This window comes from Lithobates pipiens, unplaced genomic scaffold (assembly GCF_037356315.1).
Source record: "Lithobates pipiens isolate NorthernLeopardFrog02 unplaced genomic scaffold, aLitPip1_a1.2 Scaffold_27, whole genome shotgun sequence".
Classification (NCBI taxonomy): Eukaryota; Metazoa; Chordata; class Amphibia; order Anura; family Ranidae; genus Lithobates; species Lithobates pipiens.
The window spans coordinates 93,870,057-93,890,041 of NW_027507788.1; the positions used below are offsets into that span (position 1 = coordinate 93,870,057).

Here is a 19,985-nt window from a genome sequence, read left to right on the forward strand (position 1 = left end):
CCATTGTATTCATCCAGCAGGGAGGGGGGGTGTGGGATGCAGTCCCCATACCAGCCGCTAGTGCTAATTGCATGAAAAGTCTAGCAGGCTGGTTGTACCCAAGTTCATCGATTAATTCAGCCTGCCCATACATAGATCGAATCTTGGCTAGTTCCTGCTGAACTGGCCAAGGTTTCAACAGTCTATTGCTGGCCCTAGGGAACATTTTTCCTCTCCCCAGAAATAGGCTGCAATTATGATTTAAGAGACAACAGAAATAAAACAGATAAGAGACACAAACATTTTACCACACATGCGGGCGCTATGGGGCCCGCAGCCGAGTGAGGTCCGGTGAGGACAGGTGGCTCCGCAGGTGAGAGCGCGGGCGGCTCAGAGGGCTGTCAGGTGGCTCCGTTTGTAAGACAGCTGGGTGGCTCATGGTTGAGCGGGCTGGCCAATCAGGGAGCTGGCAGGCGGGGGAGCATAAAGATGACATCATCTCTCAAACCCCGGCATCCCCTGCAGTGCAGTTCTGCCCTCACTGTGCAGGCAGCCAAGGGAAGCCGAGAAACTACATCATCTCTCTTCTGCCTGACTGATAATCTGTTGCCTGACTCTGAGACACAGCAGGAAAGTGACACAGCAAGTGACAATCCGGGACATGTGGCAGGTGACATGGCAAGTGACAATCTGGGACGTGTGGCAAGTGACAATCCATAATGTGTGGCAGGTGACGTGGCAAGTGACAATCCATGATGTGGCAAGTGGACAATTGCCAACGTGCAGGAGGTGACATTCTGCAACGTGTGACAATCTGCATCTGATGGCAGCTGACAGTGGCAAGTGACACGCTCAGGGCTCCCACTGATTCTGCATTATGGGGAGTTGAACTATTTCATTTTAAATAACAGAACAGAAATTGGTTAGAAGGCATGGAGGTCAGCAATGTGTGTCCTTCAGGGGCTGCATACAGTATACTGCATACTTTGTTGTTCAAAATTAATATAAGCTGTTGCCTGGGTACTGTGCCACATGGGTGTGATAATCTGTTGCATGACATTAGTTCATTTTTATTAATTTTTTGTGGGGGGGGACCCCCATACAACATTTTGCTATGGGGCCCTGTGATTTCTAGTTATGTCCCTGACAAGAAGCGTCAGTTGATCTGAACCATGCTTCGCAATAAGGAGCTCTCTGAAGATATAGCATCAAGAGTAATTGATCTGCATAAGGCTGGAAAGTATATAAAGCAATCTCAAAATGTTTAGGAATTGTCATCATTGCAGAGAACCAATTCCATGAGGTTCACATACTTTTTCTTCTCGCCATTGTATATATACCGTATTTAAAATGAAAGGAATAAAAAATATCAGACAGACAGAAGGATAAATGAAAACCGGCAGAATTAGAAGAGACAGGAAAGATTCATTACCAATAATGTAATGTCTTGTACATTTTCAGCTCTCTGCCAATCACATAATGCACAGCGATGGTATAGGTGACAACGTGCCACCGCCCGTCACTCCATCAATGTATAGCGGGATAATTCCCTCAGTAAGCCTTCAGCATGAATAGTTCTGTGGGATAAAGTCAGCCCAGGGACAGCTGTTCACTGACGGCTCTGGAAATGGAATAGCGACTCCTCTATCTCTGTCATATTAAGGTGGAATCAGCACCAGGGTCATCAAATCATCTGTGACCCAATACTCTTTATGTGCCATTACATCAATATGGCTGATGAGACACTCGTCCTTCCTGGGAGTGAATCGCTTTCCTCCCTGCAGCCCTCAAATTACAATTACCAGTAATCAGTCTCCATCAAATCTAGGGCTGTAAAAGGGAAACGTAGATAAGAGGTACAACCCTGAGCAGTCATTAGTAGAGGTGGAAATCTCACCATACGGCAGTTTTATTTTTATATTGGTTTTGGGTAGATTTATTTTAGGTCCTTAAAAAGATTTAAAGCTGGTGTTTTATCCAACATTATATAAATATATATTTAAAATGTTATGTATATTTTTATATATACACTGTATTTTCAAAAGTATTGCGACACCTGCCTTTACACGCACATGAACTTTAATGGTACCCCTGTCTTAGTCCGTAGGGTTCAATATTGAGTTGGCCCACGCTTTGCAGCTATAACAACTTCAACTCTTCTGGGAAGGCTGTCCACAAGGTTAAGAAGTGTGTCTATTGGAATGTTTGACCAGAAGCGCATTTCTGAGGTCAGGCACTGATGCTGGAGTGAAGGCCTGGCTCACACATCCACTCTAATTTATCCCAAAGGTGTTCTATCGGGTTGAGGTCAGGACTCTGTGTAGGCCAGACAAGTTCCTCCAGCCAAAACTCACTCATCCATGTCTTTATGGACCTTGCTTTGTGCACTGGTCCAAATCATTTGGAGGGGGGATTATGGTGCGGGGTAGTCTTTGAGGGGTTGGGCTTGGCCCCTTAGTCCAGTTTAGGGAACTCTTAAGGCATCAGCATACCAAGACGTTTTGGACATTTCATGCTCTCAATTTTGCGGGAACAGTTTGGTGCTGGCCCCTTAGTATTCCAACATGACTACTAACCAGTGCACAAAGCAAGACCCATAAAGACATGGATGAGCGAGTTTAGGGTGGAGGAACTCGAGTAGCCTGCACAGAGTCCTGACTTAACCTGATAGATTAAACACCTTTGGGAGACTGCGAGCCAGACCTTTAACACACAGCTGCTCTCCTCCCCTTCTTACTGTGACCCGGAAAGCGACATCATTTCCGGATCAGCCCCCAGGTGTCCCGGGCTAGCATTGTCAGAAAGCAATGTTTTGCATCGCAAAACATTCAGTGAAGCCCTATATATATATATATATATATATATATATATATATATATATATATATATATATACACACACACACACACACACACACACATACACACAGATATATACAGTGCCTTGCGAAAGTATTCGGCCTCCTTGAACTTTTCAACCTTTTGCCACATTTCAGGCTTCAAACATAAAGATATAACATTTTTATTTTTTGTGAAGAATCACCAACAAGTGGGACACAATTGTGAAGTGGAACGAAATCTATTGGATATTTTAAACTTTTTTAGCAAATAAAAAACTGAAAAGTGGTGCGTGCAAAATTATTCGGCCCCTTTACTTTCAGTGCAGCAAACTCACTCCAGAAGTTCAGCGAGGATCTCTGAATGATCCAATGTTGTCCTAAATGACTGATGGTGATAAATAGAATCCACCTGTGTGTAATCAAGTCTCTGTATAAATGCACCTGCTCTGTGATAGTGCTTGGCACGCCGAGCTGATCCGGAGAACCCCAGGGGTCACACTGCGAGCGATGATTATTTATACCCCAAATGCCCTAAATGTTCTGGATGCTCCTCCACCTCGCATACATCTTTGGATGGACAGCCTCATGTTCTTCTCCGGGTCTTAAAGAAAGCAAACTACCTAACCCACTGATCTCGGCTTATGTCAGGTTCAGTGCCTCTCCCAGTCGCCGGGGGAGGCTCCCCCCTGGTTACCTGAGCTGTCTCGGGGGCACGGGTGTTCGGACATATGTATTTCCTGAGGAAGCTGAAAAGCGAAACTAGTCGAAATACGTCATTCTTTACACCAATTGTGGACCATTTGTATTGTCAAATGTTTTTATACTCAAATAAATTGATATAATTTTTTACGTCCGTTTTTTCAATGTTCTATACCCTGTAAATTGCACTGTAATAGTCCCCACGCTCTTTCTCCTTGGTTGACATTTCTGGCTGGGGACCATATCTTTTCAACAATTTATTTCATATTTATTTGGGATGAAGGTGCATGTTGTAATGTTTCAATTGTAATCCAATATCATGTTGTGAGGCCACTCATAATTTGCTCTGTGATAGTCTCAGGGTTCTGTTGAAAGCGCAGAGAGCATCATGAAGACCAAGGAACACACCAGGCAGGTCCGTAATACTGCTGTGGAGAAGTTTAAAGCTGGATTTGGATACAAAAAGATTTCCCAAGCTTTAAACATCCCAAGGAGTACTGTGCAAGCGATCATTTTGAAATGGGAGTATCAGACCACTGCAAATCTACCAAGACCTGGCCGTCCCTCTAAACTTTCAGCTCAGACAAGGAGAAGACTGATCAGAGATGCAGCCAAGAGGCCTATGATCACTCTGGATGAACTGCAGAGTACTACAGCTGAGGTGGGAGAGTCTGTCCATAGGACAACAATCAGTCGTACACTGCACAAATCTGGCCTTTATGGAAGAGTGGCAAGAAGAAAGCCATTTCTCAAAGATGTCCATAAAAAGTCTCGTCTAAAGTTTGCCACAAGCCACCTGGGAGACACACCAAACATGTGGAAGAAGGTGCTCTGGTCAGATGAAATCAAAATCCAACTTCTTGCCCACAATGCAAAACGATATGTTTGGCGTAAAAGCAACACAGCTCATCACCCTCAACACACCATCCCCACTGTCAAACATGGTGTTGGCAGCATCATGGTTTGGGCCTGCTTTTCTTCAGCAGGGACAGGGAAGATGGTTAAAATTGAGGGGAAGATGGATGCAGCCAAATACAGGACCATTCTGGATGAAAACCTGTTGGAGTCTGCAAAAGACCTGAAACTGGGACGGAGATTTATCTTCCAACAAGACAATGATCCCAAACATACAGCAAAATCTACAAAGGAATGGTTCACAAATAAACGTATACAGGTGTTAGAATGGCCAAGTCAAAGCCCAGACCTGAATCCAATCGAGAATCTGTGGAAACAGCTGAAAACTGCTGTTCACAAACGCTCTCCATCCAACCTCACTGAGCTCGAGCTGTTCTGCAAGGAAGAATGGGCAAGAATTTCAGTCTCTCGATGTGCAAAACTGATAGAGACATACCCCAAGCGACTTGCAGCTGTAATCGCAGCAAAAGGTGGCTCTACAAAGTATTAACGCAAGGGGGCCGAATAATTTTGCACGCCCCACTTTTCATTTTTTTATTAGTTAAAAAAGTTTAAAAAAATCAAATAGATTTCGTTCCACTTCACAATTGTGTCCCACTTGTTGGTGATTCTTCACAAAAAATAAAAAATATCTATGTTTGAAGCCTGAAATGTGGCAAAAGGTTGAAAAGTTAAAGGGGGCCGAATACTGTCGCAAGGCACTGTGTATTGTGTAATATATATATATATATATATATACACACACACACACATAAAAAAATTATATAAAACGAAAATGCATGCGTCAGGGATTCCTACGCATGAAAATGTTGACTGCAATACACGTTACATATGGCCACTCACATCAGAGTGAGAGCAATAATTCTCACCCAAGACCTCCTCTGTAACACGAAACTGATGACCAGTGGTGTAACTAGAACCTTCAGGGCCCCGATGCAAGAAACCATGAAGGGCCCCCCTGAACCCCAGCCAGGGCCCCTCCCTCCGAGTCCGGCGGTGGAACTCCATGGCGTGGTCACAGGTATGACCTTTGTGAGCCCTGTAGTTCCACCACTGGCATCAGTAGTTTTTTTTTATTATTTTAATTTTTTATTTTTAGGTGCCCCATCTGGCTGGGGAGAACAGACATCGGACTGAGCGGCAATGCATGGAGCAGGAGAGGGGTACTCTGAGGAGCCGGCCGAGGACACAGGTCATGCGGAGAATGCACAACTAAAGAGCAGCCTGTGCGATAGTAGAGCATGGAGCTTTGCTAGTCACTCTCCACCTCCAGCCACCCGTGTGCATGGTGCACTGGTACCCCTAGCTGCCTATGCTGCTGCCGGCCATATGTAGAGGGGGCTGCATGGGCCCCCTGCAGCACAGGGCCCAGTTGCGGTCGCAACTGCTGCACCCCCTATAGTTACGCCCCTGCTGATGACCTATAGGGGGCTTTTGAAGTGTCGCCCATAGGAAATATAGACTACTCAAGTTTGTCACCATTTCACAGGCACATGCAAATGTAAGGTTTTGCATGTTGGATATCTATTTACCATTTTATATTTTACCAAAAAAGGCTCTGGCAGTGAAAGGGTTTAAGTCATCTATAATTAGAAATCAAACACCATGTGCCTATTAGCGCTAATAAAATAACATTAATTTATCTCAATACTGACCAATTACCGAATTTATCGGCGTATAACAAGCACTTTTCCCCTTTAAAAGGTAAAAACATGTGTGTGTGCAACATGCCGATATAGGCTGCCACATTGGGGAAGGAGGGAACGACAGACTGAGCCAAATCTCCTGTGTACTCGACTTGGCTACCAGTCACACCCAGTCCCGCCCCCTGGACGGCTCCTAGCATTGATGTCCCGGCATTGGACTGGTGTTATGTCCATCATAGGACCCGGGCTAAGGGGCGAGACTGTGTGTGATGCCGAGCCGAGTACACAGGAGATCTAGGTCTGTCTATTCCGGCAATGGCAAGACTGCAGATGGGCCCTGTTTAGGCTGCAGATGATCACTGATAAGGCTGCATTAAAGGGGTTGTAAAGTTAATTATTATTTTTATTTTTTTTAAATAACAAACATGTTATACTTACCTTGCACAGAGTAGCCCCGAACCTGGTCCTCTGCGGTCCCTCGGCGGCTGCCTCGGCTTCCCCCCGCAAGTACTTCTCCCTCGCATGGTGTGGAGTACTTGCGGGCACGCTCCCATGATACAGCCGTCGGCTATAGCTGCTCACTTTATCACTTGGCCCCTCCCCTGCCGCGCCGAATCATTGGATGTGATTGACAGCAGCACGAGCCAATGGCTGTGCTGCTTTCAGTCCATCCACTCCAGCCAATCAGTGGCCAGGCTGAGCAGCGTAGAGGATGCATTAAGGTGAAAAAAAATTATTACCTTTACAACCCCTTGTATACCCCTGTATATGACAAAAATATATAAACAATGATATAGTGCATAATAGAATATCTAGGATAATAGATCTATGTAATGAAGATTCCTTTATACTCACTCGTCATCATCTTTGGCAGTTTGATTTTTTTTCTGCTGTCGACAGATCAGGATCACGGTCGCCACCACAGCTATGCCCACAATGGCTGCAATGATTCCTCCAATGATACCACCGGTGGCTCCGGCTCCAGAGGGGTTTGGCTTTTCTGTAAGGAGAGATGAAAATAGTGACCGGAAATGTCCAGGCAAGGGTATAAGCTGTATTCTGTAATGAGAGCACTCTTGTATCATTTTCCATTGTGGCTGTTACAAGGTATCAATATTGGTTACATTAAGGCCAAGCTTACACTTGCAGCCCCTCTAAACGGTGATCCATGGTGGTTCACTTTTCAGAGGCATTCCTCAGGTGGCAAAGAGGTAATGTTGTCTCCCGTTGCCCGTTTTAACCCTGTAAAGCCAATGCAGTTGCAGGGTGGCTGTGGTCCTATTCTCTTGAGTGGGCCGGGTTAGGCAGTAATACTCTTGACGCAACAGGGGTTATCATTTTTGGATCGCCAACAAAGCATCTTAGCCACAGCATGTGTACAGTCTGATCTGGCTGCCTGTGTAGCTCAAGAGGGCAGTAAAAACATGGATCAACAACCCCCAGACCACAGATCGCATTGATACCAACAGAGAGGCACTATTTCTCCCATTCAAACCAATGATAGAGTAGTGTTTATGACCACTGATGCCAGGGCATTTTCTGCTCCCACTGGTCGCAGTCCGGCCCCCCCTAAAGTCTGAAGGACAGTAATCTGGGTTTATGGCAGTGGTCTTTAAACTGCGCCCAGGTGACCTGATACGGCCCTTGGCTTACATTTATCTGGCCCTTGGGGCACTATTCCATCGACTGACACACTGGATGGGTCATTATTCCTCCCACTGACACCATCAATGGGACACTATTCCTTCCATTCAAACCAAAAGATAGAGTAGTGTATGTGCCTACTGATGCCAGGGCATTTTCTGTTGCCACTAATCACAGTCTGGCCCCCCCTAAAGCCTGAAGGGCGGTAATCTGGACCTTTGCTTAGAAAGTTTGGAGACACCTAGTTTAGGGGAATAATATGCAGCAAAACACACATAAAAGAGTAAGATATTATATATATACACACATATACATACATATATATATATATATATATATATATATATATACACACACACACACACACGGTCCTTATGTGCAAACACTGAATCTTCCTGTGCAAAAAACAGAATGGTCCATATAATGCATGTGTAGTGCCAGCTCCTGACGAGCATGCGCTATACGTTTTTTCAATTTAATATTCCTAAAACCACAATTGGGTTTTGGGGCCAATTATGCTAAATTTATGTTTTCAATACCAGCTGGATTGCACTGGGTTCTCCTTGGCCACAGGTGTCGCTGTCACCACTGGCAAGTGTGAGAACGCATTTTAGCTAGGCGTATCGAGTGCTATCTTTTCTCAGAACCAGCTCAGTGGGAGTGTCATCCTGCTGTGCATTCTGGGAGGGGGTATTTAAGGAACGGGGATCACGTGATTCTGGGTACCGGTCCAGAAGACCCTGCTATCTGTTTGGTCCTGGTCCTCCTGACCCGCCCCCATGGCCCTATGGACATGGCCTGGGGTGCGGAGCCATTCAATTCCGAGTCTCGGGGCTGGATAGCCTGAGGCGAAGTAACTAAGAGGAGAATTCAAAGTTGGTCCGGTGCCATCTCACCTGAGGAGAGGCCCAGCAACTGGAGAAACACCCAGGGGAGGACTCTTCTGGAGGAGGCTATGCACAAGGCTGGCTCCTCCGAAGGAGCCTGGAGGCTCAGTTGAAGGACACTAAATGAATCTACACTCATACGGTATCGCCGGACCGGCTGCGAGATACTGGTACCCTATGATAGCTCTTTAAATTTATTTATGACCTTCAGTTAAGTCTGTGGCAGAGACTTTTCACAAGTGTTCTACATCCAAGTCTGTGGACTTTGCTCTACTTAAACATTCTATCGGCTGCTAGGCCTAGTGAGAGGAGGTCTATCTGGTAGCTGTGAGAATCTAGTTCTGAAATGTTAATTCTCCATTTCTATTCTATTCCTATTTCTGCAGTTCCAAAAAGTACCTGAACTTTCTTCCTAACCCTCTACCCTTCATTGAGAAACTGCGTTATCTTTTCAATAAATATCCCAAAAAGAGGATCCAGTATCAGTTTCTACAATTCTTTGGGCCATCTACCATGGTAAACACCTAGACGCAGATGAGGTCAAGAAGGTAACGGTAAGCCCAATAAAACCAGCAGCTCCTTTGCGGTCAGTGCTACACATGCATATACATGCCTATAAAAATTGTTCTATCTCCCAAAATGCCAAATACTTAAAGTGGTTGTTAAGCCACTATAGCATCTGTATGCCATCCCATCCGTTATATAATGCTATGTGTCCCAGTGCTGTATAAAAAAAGATGGCAATATCTACCTTATCTTAGAGCGACTCCCGGCACTCACGTGACTCCTCGGCTCTCTCCCCTCCCCGGCTGACAGCTGTAGCACAGGCAGGGCCGCAGAGAATCCTAAGTCAGGAGGAGGGAGCTGAGGAGTCACGTGAGTGCTGGGAGACATTCTAAGATGAGGTAGAAATTTGCTTTTTTTATACAGCATGGTATACAAATTATATTGTTTTTGATAGTAGCAGGAGTGGGGGTGAGCAGGAGGGGAGGGGGGCAAGGATGGGGCAGAGCAGAGAGGAGACATAGCAGATGACGGAGGCACGTAAACTTACCATGGTTTCAGGGCTTAGCAGACATGATAAACCGCGGTAAGTTTACAGAGGGCAGGATTTATTTCAGGTGATACAGGGGGCCAAATTACACAGCACATGCACTGTTCTATACTTTAAGGGTACGGGATACATTTTTTAACATTTTTTTAGGTTAACAAACACTTAAAATAATATAATCTATCTCAGCTCTGCATGCCAATTTGAAATAATCCTACATTCCTTAACTAAACTTTTTTGTTTTCACTTACAATAAAAAAAATGTCCACTTCCTGATTGAGTGAGGCACTGGTGATGTAACATCCTGGGAAGGCTACATCACCAGTGCTTTCCTAGGAAACCTTGTCTGTACATTGCAAGATATCGGGAGATCAAAGGGGGGGGGGCTTTTTACTCCCCTCAGATGGTGTGCACTGTCAAGGTTCCCCACTACTGCACAGCCAGTCACACAGCATTTCTGTCTTGCATCCAGACATAGTGATCACCACCTTTGGCTTGTTTTTGTTGTTTTATTAGGGGATGATAACTTATATGGAGTAAGGGATTATGGGATGCACAACTTGAAAATGTCCAACAATCAAAACCAGTGACAACTTACAAGATTCCTCTTCTTCCTTCCACCTGCACAAACTTAGTTCCCTTGTACAGTTTCTGCTGGTTCACTCTTGGAGGAACTAACAGTCTCTAGTTAGTTCAGCAACAGCCCATTACAGGCTAGGAACTTGCAGTCCCTTGGTAAAGTAGCACATGTGGAGTGAAAATCTTCTGCTTGTCCGTAGACACTGGTCCCAGTTCTACTGCTTGCAGAAATGCTAGCCCACCTTGGTGCTTTCTCTTCCCAGTCCTCCCAACTGACACACATGGAGACTCCCTAGGGCAAGGTTGGATGAAGACTTGGCACACTGCTGTCTTCAAGAGAAACCTGCTACAGCTGTCAGTCTCTTCCCTTGTCTGTACCTGTACCATGCTGATCTATCCTTGCTCTCTCTGCTGGGGACTGGCTAAGGGCCCCCAAATATTTAAAGGCAACTCCTCCCAGCCTCTGACTCCCATTCTCCAGAACCCCCCCCCAACACTTCAGCAACAGGGGGAGGTACCAGAGAACTACCAGGACGAGTCACCCAGCCTCCAACAGCCCTGACCCAGGTCCATCCTTGGGCCAGACCACAGCCTGTCCACTCCCACTTCCAGGAGCACACACTAGAGGGTGCTACATTCACAAGAGCATTCTATAGCCTACGCCCATGCAAAGGGTGTGTTTGCCTGCATGGGGATGCACAGGTATCCTGTTCACCCCCCATGGAGGCAGGCCCATTCATGTCGATTGGGACATGGCATCTACATGGACACAGCTGCTACTCCCAATCTGACAGCCTTGTGGCTGCAGGTACACAGCCCCAAACGCACACTGTCAGTGATCAGGGCAGCACACCCACATGTGCTATAGTATGTTTGTGTGAATGAGGCCTCACATTTCTGGTAAGTAAAAGGGAAATGGATTCATCTTCCCCATTTCCTCCATTCCCCTGTGAATATGGTTGCTGTTAGGCCCTGTTCACACTTTAGCTACCTGCATTTGGGCCGCCATTAAGAAATAATTGCACCACAAGCACGCCATGCATTTTAGTCTGCATTTCTGCTATGCCCAGAGTGAATGGGCCCTAAGAAAAATGGCGAGGAAATGAAAAATAAAACCTGCAATTATCTATAGGTATATTGTTATTACTGAACCGGTTCAGCCGGTGCAGCTTTGAAATTGCGCTACTTCAGCGTGATTTCAAAGCCACACATAAGTGTGATTTGCACTGCTGATTTCATTGCGTCTTGTGATTTAATTTAACAGCAGTCTATGCAAGTTGCAATGAAATCAATAAAAAGGACTGCAGGAACCTTTTTTATAATCGCGGCGATGTGAACGGTTCTATTGCCGGCAATGAGGTGCGACTTGTCATGCATTTTGGAACTGTTAAATCGCATGACAAAGTGTGAACGGGGGCTAAAGGTACCTTTATTATGTTCAGGATAGGTTCCTCTTTAAGCTGGGCAAGATGGGTTGAGTGTTAGAAAAGAATCCCTTGGTTCCTCCATTCATGCTATCTCTTATGGACTGAGCAGCTAACAGTGTGCATGGAGTGATCTCCGTCATGCTCAGACACCCGTATCAAATAAAATGCAGTCACTTTAAAGTCAATAATTTTTCACTCGGCTCAATCAATTTTTACACTGACTTTTGTTGCGCTGGTTGGTGATTTCAAGGCCAAATACTTCACTCCATAAAGTGGAATTAGAATCCATAATGGATCCATAATGGCTTTTAAATTTCCCTTTATGGAAGAAAGTATATTTGTCAATCGAGCATGTTTCTATGAATGCTTTCGTATTTATATTGTTAACCCCTTCCCTGCCTACTCTGGCATCTCTAACTGCTATAGCAAATTTACTAAAACAGGGCAGTCGTTCTGTGCAGAATCATAGAATGAAAATGTATATATTAGAATATATATATATATATATATATATATATATATATATATATATATATATATATATATATATATATATATATATACGGTATATATATATATATATATATATATATATATATATATATATATTCCACACACAGAACTTCCACCAGGGTGTGTGCGCCGCTTTTGCTTTGATTAGTCACAGCAAAAGTCCATCAGCGGGTGCCAGTGAATGGATATCCGCTGGCAGCCGCTGATTGTTGAAGGAAGAGAGCCTGGATGGAGCTTTGCTTATATAAACAAGACAGTGCTTCGTTCTGACAGCAGGGATGTGATGGATTTTCTTTCCCTGCATTCCTTAGTAAAAGCACCTCACAAAGTACACAAAAAAAAAAACTGTCTAGGCATACATTTTTAACCCTTTTATCACCCTAGATGCTTAACCCTTTCCCAGCCAGTGTCATTAGGACAGCAACATATTTTTTAGCACTGATCATTAGTGTCACTGATTCCCACCAAGCTGCAAAAGTTTGTGTCGGATTGTCCACCGCAATATCGCAGTCCTGCACTCTATACTGTTCTTCCTCCGCAGGACTGAAATCACATTCCTTTACAACATGGCCAGTTAGCCATGATCTGCACAGGGTGTATCTGCCTACTACTGTTCCGACCAGAGAATTTCACAGGTTAGAAGGGCAACATAAAACCCATGTACACCCTGTGAAGACTGACAGATAATGTGAAAAGGTATGCGATTTCAGCCTTGTGGAGTGGGGGAGCAGCACACAGTACTGGGATGGGAAAGGAGCTCTGCCAAGTGACATGCCAGAAGTCCCTGTCCTCTGATTCTCCAACAGTGATCCATCCCTGTCCTCTGATTCTCCAGCAGTGATCCACCCCTGTCCTCTGATTCTCCAGCAGTGATCCACCCCTGTCCTCTGATTCTCCAGCAGTGATCCACCCCTGTCCTCTGATTCTCCAGCAGTGATCCACCCCTGTCCTCTGATTCTCCAGCAGTGATCCACCCCTGTCCTCTGATTCTCCAGCAGTGATCCACCCCTGTCCTCTGATTCTCCAGTGGTAATCCCTGTCCTCCAATGTACGGAGGAACTCTGGGATGCGGTGGATGTATCTGCACGCACGTTGGAAATAGTGGAAATAGTTGCATCGGGGCCCAAAATCTTCAAGCTACCCCTCTGGGTTCTTGCCTTGTCTGTCTGTATATATATAATTGCTTCTGTATGCAATTATGTTTTTAAATGATCTTTTGTATCTATAAAAACTGTTTTTATATATAAAAAAAAAAAAATATAAATATAAAATCAAATTTACATTTTTTTATTCAATCATCTTCATCCCTGGGTACTGAGATAGTCCATTCCCATTTTTGTCTAGGGGCAATTATTGGAGTAGCTCCAGACAACCCTTTTCTACATCATATCCTCAACTGAGATGAATAAAAAAAAAAAAACACTCATCCGAAAACACAAAAATTGTGGTGTGAACTGGTGCTAATAGGTTCATTCACTTTAGCTGTCCTGGGGTGAGCGCATTCCCAATGCATGGCAAGCAAAAAAATAATGGTTCTCTATGAATGCAGTTTACACCAGCACGCTGCATTGAATTTGCCCAGTGCAGAAGAAAACTATCACATGCGCTACTTTTTTTCAGCACAACACAATGTATGCAAATGTGCATAGATGCAAAGGCAGCAAAAAAAAAAAAAAAAAAAAAAAACTAAAACAAAAACGTAGCACATGTAAAATGTAGGCATTACAACAAAAACAGCAATGCACGTTTACAGATGCGTTGTGGTGTGAATGAGCCCTAATACAGTTGAAATGTGGCAGTCAAATATGAAGTATTTTTGGTCTTGAAGTACAAATGTTTGTATCCGAGGGCTCCAGTTTGTGTTATTTTTGATGAATTTTGAGTAGGATATAAATTAATTTATTTTATTTTTTAATTTTTTTTTACATCTGTCATGGAATATTCACCCTAAACGATCTACGAATATGTCCACAAATTAAAGGGTTGTCACCTTCGGAAGTCTGTATTCTTTGGACTGATGTATATCCTCCAATCACTGTCACTAAATGAGTCCTTGCATCTGTCTGCTGTCCCCTCCTGTCTCCTCTCCCCCCATGGGCTGTCCCTCTGTTTATTTATTCTGCACTCACATGGAACAGGTCCAGAGAGAGCAGATCTAGAAAAATAAACACTTTGCCAAACACCAAGCCACCCCTAAGAATCTGAAAAACCAGAGAGGACAGGGAAAATAAACAAACCATGCATTCAGTGAAAGCTGCAGAGGGGAAGCTCAGGTCAGCTGCGGTCAACCACTGCTGAGGGGAAAAGGAAAAAAATAGTACAGCTGGCAACACATTTTTCAATTTTTGAACAAAAATTTGTACAAAAATTCATACAAAAATTCTCAGTACATTGCAATGTTGTTGGAAAATTGTTCAAAATTTGGAATGAATGTAATTTTCCTGAAGGAAAGCCACATATGCTGTTAGAGCTCTCTCACACTAGCGATTGAGGGGTGGTAAAACCCTGCTGTTCAGATGTGTTTTTTTTCTGCCCTTGAGCTGCAGAGGCAACAACCAGGAGCGTACACATGCCAAGGTCACAGTACTTTGGTTTGTGCGTAGCACCTGTTTAAGCATAATAATAATATAATATATATATATAGAATAAGAAGTAAATGGTGTTGGTCTGAAAGTGCCACCCAATCACATGCAATGCATGCAGTTGTGGCAATCAAGGGTTAAAGCAGGTGGGGAGGAGGCAATAGTACTCCTCTTCACCACCTATCAAATGCTCAAACATGGATAGCGCTTCAGAGACTGTTGGAATACATTGTTCATGTATTTTTGTACAACTACAGATAAATTCTTTAGCCAGTAGGTGGCAGTGTTTATAAGTTTGCAGTTGCTCTATGATTAAATGCTATTCTCTTTCTCTATAATAAAAGTTTCCTGTCTGCAGTTAAGCAGCAAAATGTGGACTGTGCACTGTCTGTTCTGTAGGGCTATATACAGAATTTCTAACAGAGAACAAAGCATGTGTGAACGATCCCACGGAGTTGCACCCATGTAAAAGTCAGCAGCTACAAAAAGTGTAGATACTGCCTCTTATCAATCGGACACTCCCCTGCCCCACGGTCCAGCAATGTGGGCGTACCAAAACCCTGCTCCTCTCTGAGACACTGGCATTGTCACTGCACTGCACACGGTGACTGGCCAGGCAATCATCTGGGACGTGTGACGTGTCCCAGATGATTGCAGAGAGGGAGGGGGGAGAGGTGAACTCGCTTCCAGTGCCATGGGAGGAAGTGGGAGCTGGATCCCCCCCCCTCCCAAAAAAAATGACATGCCAAATGTAGCATGTCGGGGGATCACCTTCACTTAAAGCGGAAGTTAAGTAATGGAATTTTATTATCGTCTTATTCATGAGTTTTTTTATTTATTGTTTTTTTTTCCATGTATAACTTTCTACCATTGACACCAGTTGTCACATTTTGAGACAATTGTGTTATCATTATGGGTATTGTCATTGTGTCTATTATTTATCTTGATACCAACAGTATGTGTATGTTTATACGTTATTCATAGGAATAAAATTATCTTTTCACTATCATGTGCGTCATATAACGTCCCAATTTCCTTGCTCCCCTCTTTTTGATATAATAGGGATGGAAATACATGACCTTACCAGGTCTAGGCTTCCTAAAAGTCCCTAAATTCCTCCTCTCTCAACACGTTTGAGTATTCAGATGCATTATAATTTACAGCTTTTCTCCGTATTAAATATTTTCATTAAGTGCAGGGGTTTTCCATACACATAACTGGACAACCGTTGGCCCACTAACCTTTGGGGGGGTGGGGGGGAGGAAGGAGGTTTAATAGGAGCCTGTCAGGACTAAAGTTGAACTTAAATATAAAATATTTAAATGTAGTTGTGCATTCAGATGAGCAAATGAGAGTGAATAGGCAGCTGCATTGCTTCTGGACACAGCAACACTATGTGCTACAGGTACGTACAATTGGCTCATCAGCCATGGCCAATTTGTGTGCATTCAGATAGGCTCTCCCTGGATGCATCCTGTACATCCAAAGCCGGTTAGAGTCCCTAATCCTCCAGAACACAGGAGGTCGGTGACTCGGTACTGGTGCCATTCATCAATGAATGAATGCAAAGCATTCTCTGATTGGATGAGATAAAGAGGAAAAGCGGTGACATCTTGCTCGCCACCTCATTCAATCAGGGAACACTTGGCAATAATTGAGAAAATGCAAAGCATTCTCTGAATGGTGCCCATGCTGGTTGGCTGGACTCCCGTATTCACAATGCATTGGGCTGATCTCTCAAAATGGAATCTGGAAGCAAGTGGAGATCACTGGAGTAGTGGTGTCTTCTACAGTGATTTCAAACTCCCATGAGCATTAGCCAGGTATGTTGTATATGTACATAGTTACATTGATCCAAGCTGGTCCAATGTAACTGTGTAAAAATATACCATACCAGGAATTCTTTATGGAGAAAGCTCCAAAGGCTGTCATGTTTATCCTTCCATGCCTAACATGACACTTCTCTGATTGCATTCTTGTTCTGGGTCAGCGATTCTCTAAGTGGTGTACAATAGATGAAATGTCAGCCCTGAAGCCTATTCCTTGGGTGATAACAGCTCTCATATTTCTACCCTGGCAAGTTTCATTTGAAGACATTGCCCAAGTATTACTATACTCCTAGATGAAGCTGGCTTGGCCAGGGTGTGTCCTGCTCACTGAGCAAACACCCTGTGTGCATGGTGCCAGTTTCTCTCTGTACGCCTAAAGAAAAGTCAGCAGCTATAAAAGACTGTAGCTGCTGACTTATCTGTCCAGGGATCCAGCATGGTCCTCACCCAAGCTGGTTCTTCTCTAGTGTTTGTGACCCTGGCCCCAGCAACTTAACTTTGGGCAGTCGGCTGGTGCTCCATGTGACTTCACAGCCAGCTACCCACTGTGCTTGCGTAAGCCGTGCTACACTTTGTGAATGGCCCTGCAGACTTCTAGGACCTGTGACCAGGGCCGTCTTTAAGGCAGAGCAAAAGGGGCAGCTGCCCTGTGCCCTGTCATTGTCATTGTCGTGGGGCCCAAAGCAGCTGCCTCATACTTGCCAACTATTCCAGTTTACATTCTTGTCCCTTGAAGTTTTAGTCCTGTGCTGTGTCCTGATATCTAATGCTGCCCAGGTCTGTCCTATTGTGTACACACGACTCACCTGCAGACCCTGTGTTTACATGTAAATTAGCTGCATTCATATGTAAATTGCAGTGCCATGCATATGTAAATAGCTGAGGCCAACGGAATTGATATTATAAATAAAGGCAGTATTCATATGTATATCATGCCCTGCTGCAGTGAGGAGATGATGTGCTGTAACCTATAGCAACCAGTGAGCATTATTACTGTACAGTAATCTCTAGCAGCCAATCAAAAAGCAGAAATCATGTGCTGTAACCTCTAGCAACTAATCAGTGAGCGGTAATGATATGCTGTAACCTCTAGCAATCAATCACAATCGCTGCCTGAAACTTTGTTCGTTTGAGTGTTAACTGCTTTTTGTATACACATCTGTTTTATTTTAGGTTTAGCGCAGTATTTCCCCTCCCCATTTTCACACTAGTGTGATGTCAGATCTCGCATGTGATTCGTAGCGCATTGCGATGCGATAAAAACTGTATGGCTAAATTTGCATCGCATTCGGACCAAACTTGTTCAGGACCCTTTTTTGTCCACACCGGAAATAGGATTGCGCTGCGTTTTGCAAACTGATTGTGGGGTGTCGTTAACTGAACATACACTTCGCATTCAGTTTGCAGATTTGCAGCGAATTCGCACTGCATTTAGTGTGAAGCGGGACTAAAAACAAGAGACAGAAAGAGCTAGAAAGAAAGAAAAGAGGCGAAGCAAGTGAGAAAAAAGGGAGATATAGAGATGAAAGGGAAGTGGCAAAAAAATAAGCAATAAGAGGGATCTTCATTAGATTACCACTGAGATGCAGGCAGCACACATCTGTCACTGACAGATTTGCAGTGACAGCTCTGGATAGTCTTTCCCCTTTCCGAAGCCATTTGGTCACACAAATCTCTTTTTTATTGTTAGAGGAACTTGTATTTTTTATTTTTTTTTACACACATTTCTGAGTGCTGGTAAGAGCTCTTTTACCTTCATAAAACGATCATACTGGATGGAGAGGGAGGATGAAAAGTATCCTAACCAAGCCCGGTATATTTTTACTACAATAAAATATTGTAACAAAGCTATAAGGCTTATTTATAACAATTGGTGATTAAAATATTACATAGTTCGGTTGAAAACAAAAAACAAAAAAAAAAAGACACAGATCCATCTAGTTCAACCAATAGAAAAAAAAAAAAAAAAAATCAATAGAAGATACCATATGCACAATCCTATACACAGAGTTGATCCAGAGGAAGGCAATATATTCTATTAAACATGATCCAATTTGCTCCAGTAGAGGAAAAAATATATCCTTCCTGATCCCCCTGATATTCCCTGGATCAACAATCCCTATTACTGTGTTTCCCTAAAAATAAGCCCGGGTCTTATATTAATTTGGACAACAAAAGACACAGTAGGGCTTATTTTCGGGGTAGGTCTTACCATGCAATGTGCTGTCTTCTGTCCCCCTCTCCTTCCCTGCCTGTCAGGAATCCCCAGTGTGAACTAAGTTAAAATGCTTGTAAAATTCTATAATTCACTCTAGTACAGTTGTATATAATGTACGTCATGTTCCTGTAATATTATTGTGCCAAATACCTTTTGTTATAGCACCGTGACCCGTAGGAGCGGTCTTCCCCGCTCCGAGCACTACAGAGGGAGGTCATCTGAGAGCCGAGCAACGTTGTACTAAAAGGTATTTGGCACAATTATATATGACAGAAACACACATTGTACATTATATACTACTGTAATAGAGTGGATTATAGGATATTACAAGAATTTTAAACTACGGCTTATTTTCGGGGTAGTACTTACATTGCAGCCCTCCTGGAAAATAACGCTAGGTCTTATTTTCGGGGAGACACGGTCTCATGCACACAGAACTTTTTTTAATCTATGCTAGAAGTCTTCCTCCTGGTAGCAGTGTTTTTGCAGAAAGCCTTTAGGAGCTTTTACAGGTGTCAAGCACTGGGCATTAATTAATTTCATTGGGCAAAATAATAATTGAATCTGGCCATTGAAGTTAATTAACTCTTAAGTGCTAAACGACACGTCAATTGTTAACACACGTTTGTACGCTTTTACAAGGGGCAAGTGTTTTTTCTGGCAAAACTCTGCTGCCCATGGACACATTGGCATTTTTTTTTCCTACCTCTAAACTCTGCCACTAAACACTGCTAAAAGTCTGAGTGCATTGACACATAGGATAACATACAGGGGAGTATAGAGGCACAAAAAAAAAAAATGCCAGATGCTCCTAGGAGCAGCTGTAAAAACGTCCAGTGTGCACGAGGCCGAAATGTTAGTATCCAGTTATATGTTGTGTATTTATGAAGGCATACAGCTTTTTTTAATCCTATGGAGAATTAGTTCAAGGTACCCCAGAGCTCCTCATAAAATTGAATGCAAAATGTGTGCTCTGGGCTAGTTGGGATATTTTGATCAGCTGCTTTAGAGCACCAACATCTTGCTGGATTGAGGATAGTTGAACGTAACCAAAAGTTACATTTTCAACATCTGCAATTGTATGTCAAATGCTGGCAAACACAAGGCTGTAAATGTGATGGGCGGTGTTCCAGAATTTAGGTTTCTGATATAGCCATGTTTCCCATAATAATGAAGA

The 19,985-nt window shown here is 43.6% G+C and overlaps 1 protein-coding gene across 1 annotated transcript in view; it reads right to left on the bottom strand.

The window, feature by feature from the left end:
• The window catches only part of NECTIN2 (nectin cell adhesion molecule 2), a 140,033-nt gene that overhangs the window by 13,387 nt on the left and 106,661 nt on the right, over positions 1-19,985 (bottom strand). Inside the window, exon 6 of the mRNA XM_077457229.1 lies at positions 6,934-7,078. Within this exon, the coding sequence (XP_077313355.1) occupies positions 6,934-7,078 (145 nt within the window). The remainder of the gene's footprint in view (positions 1-6,933; positions 7,079-19,985) is intronic.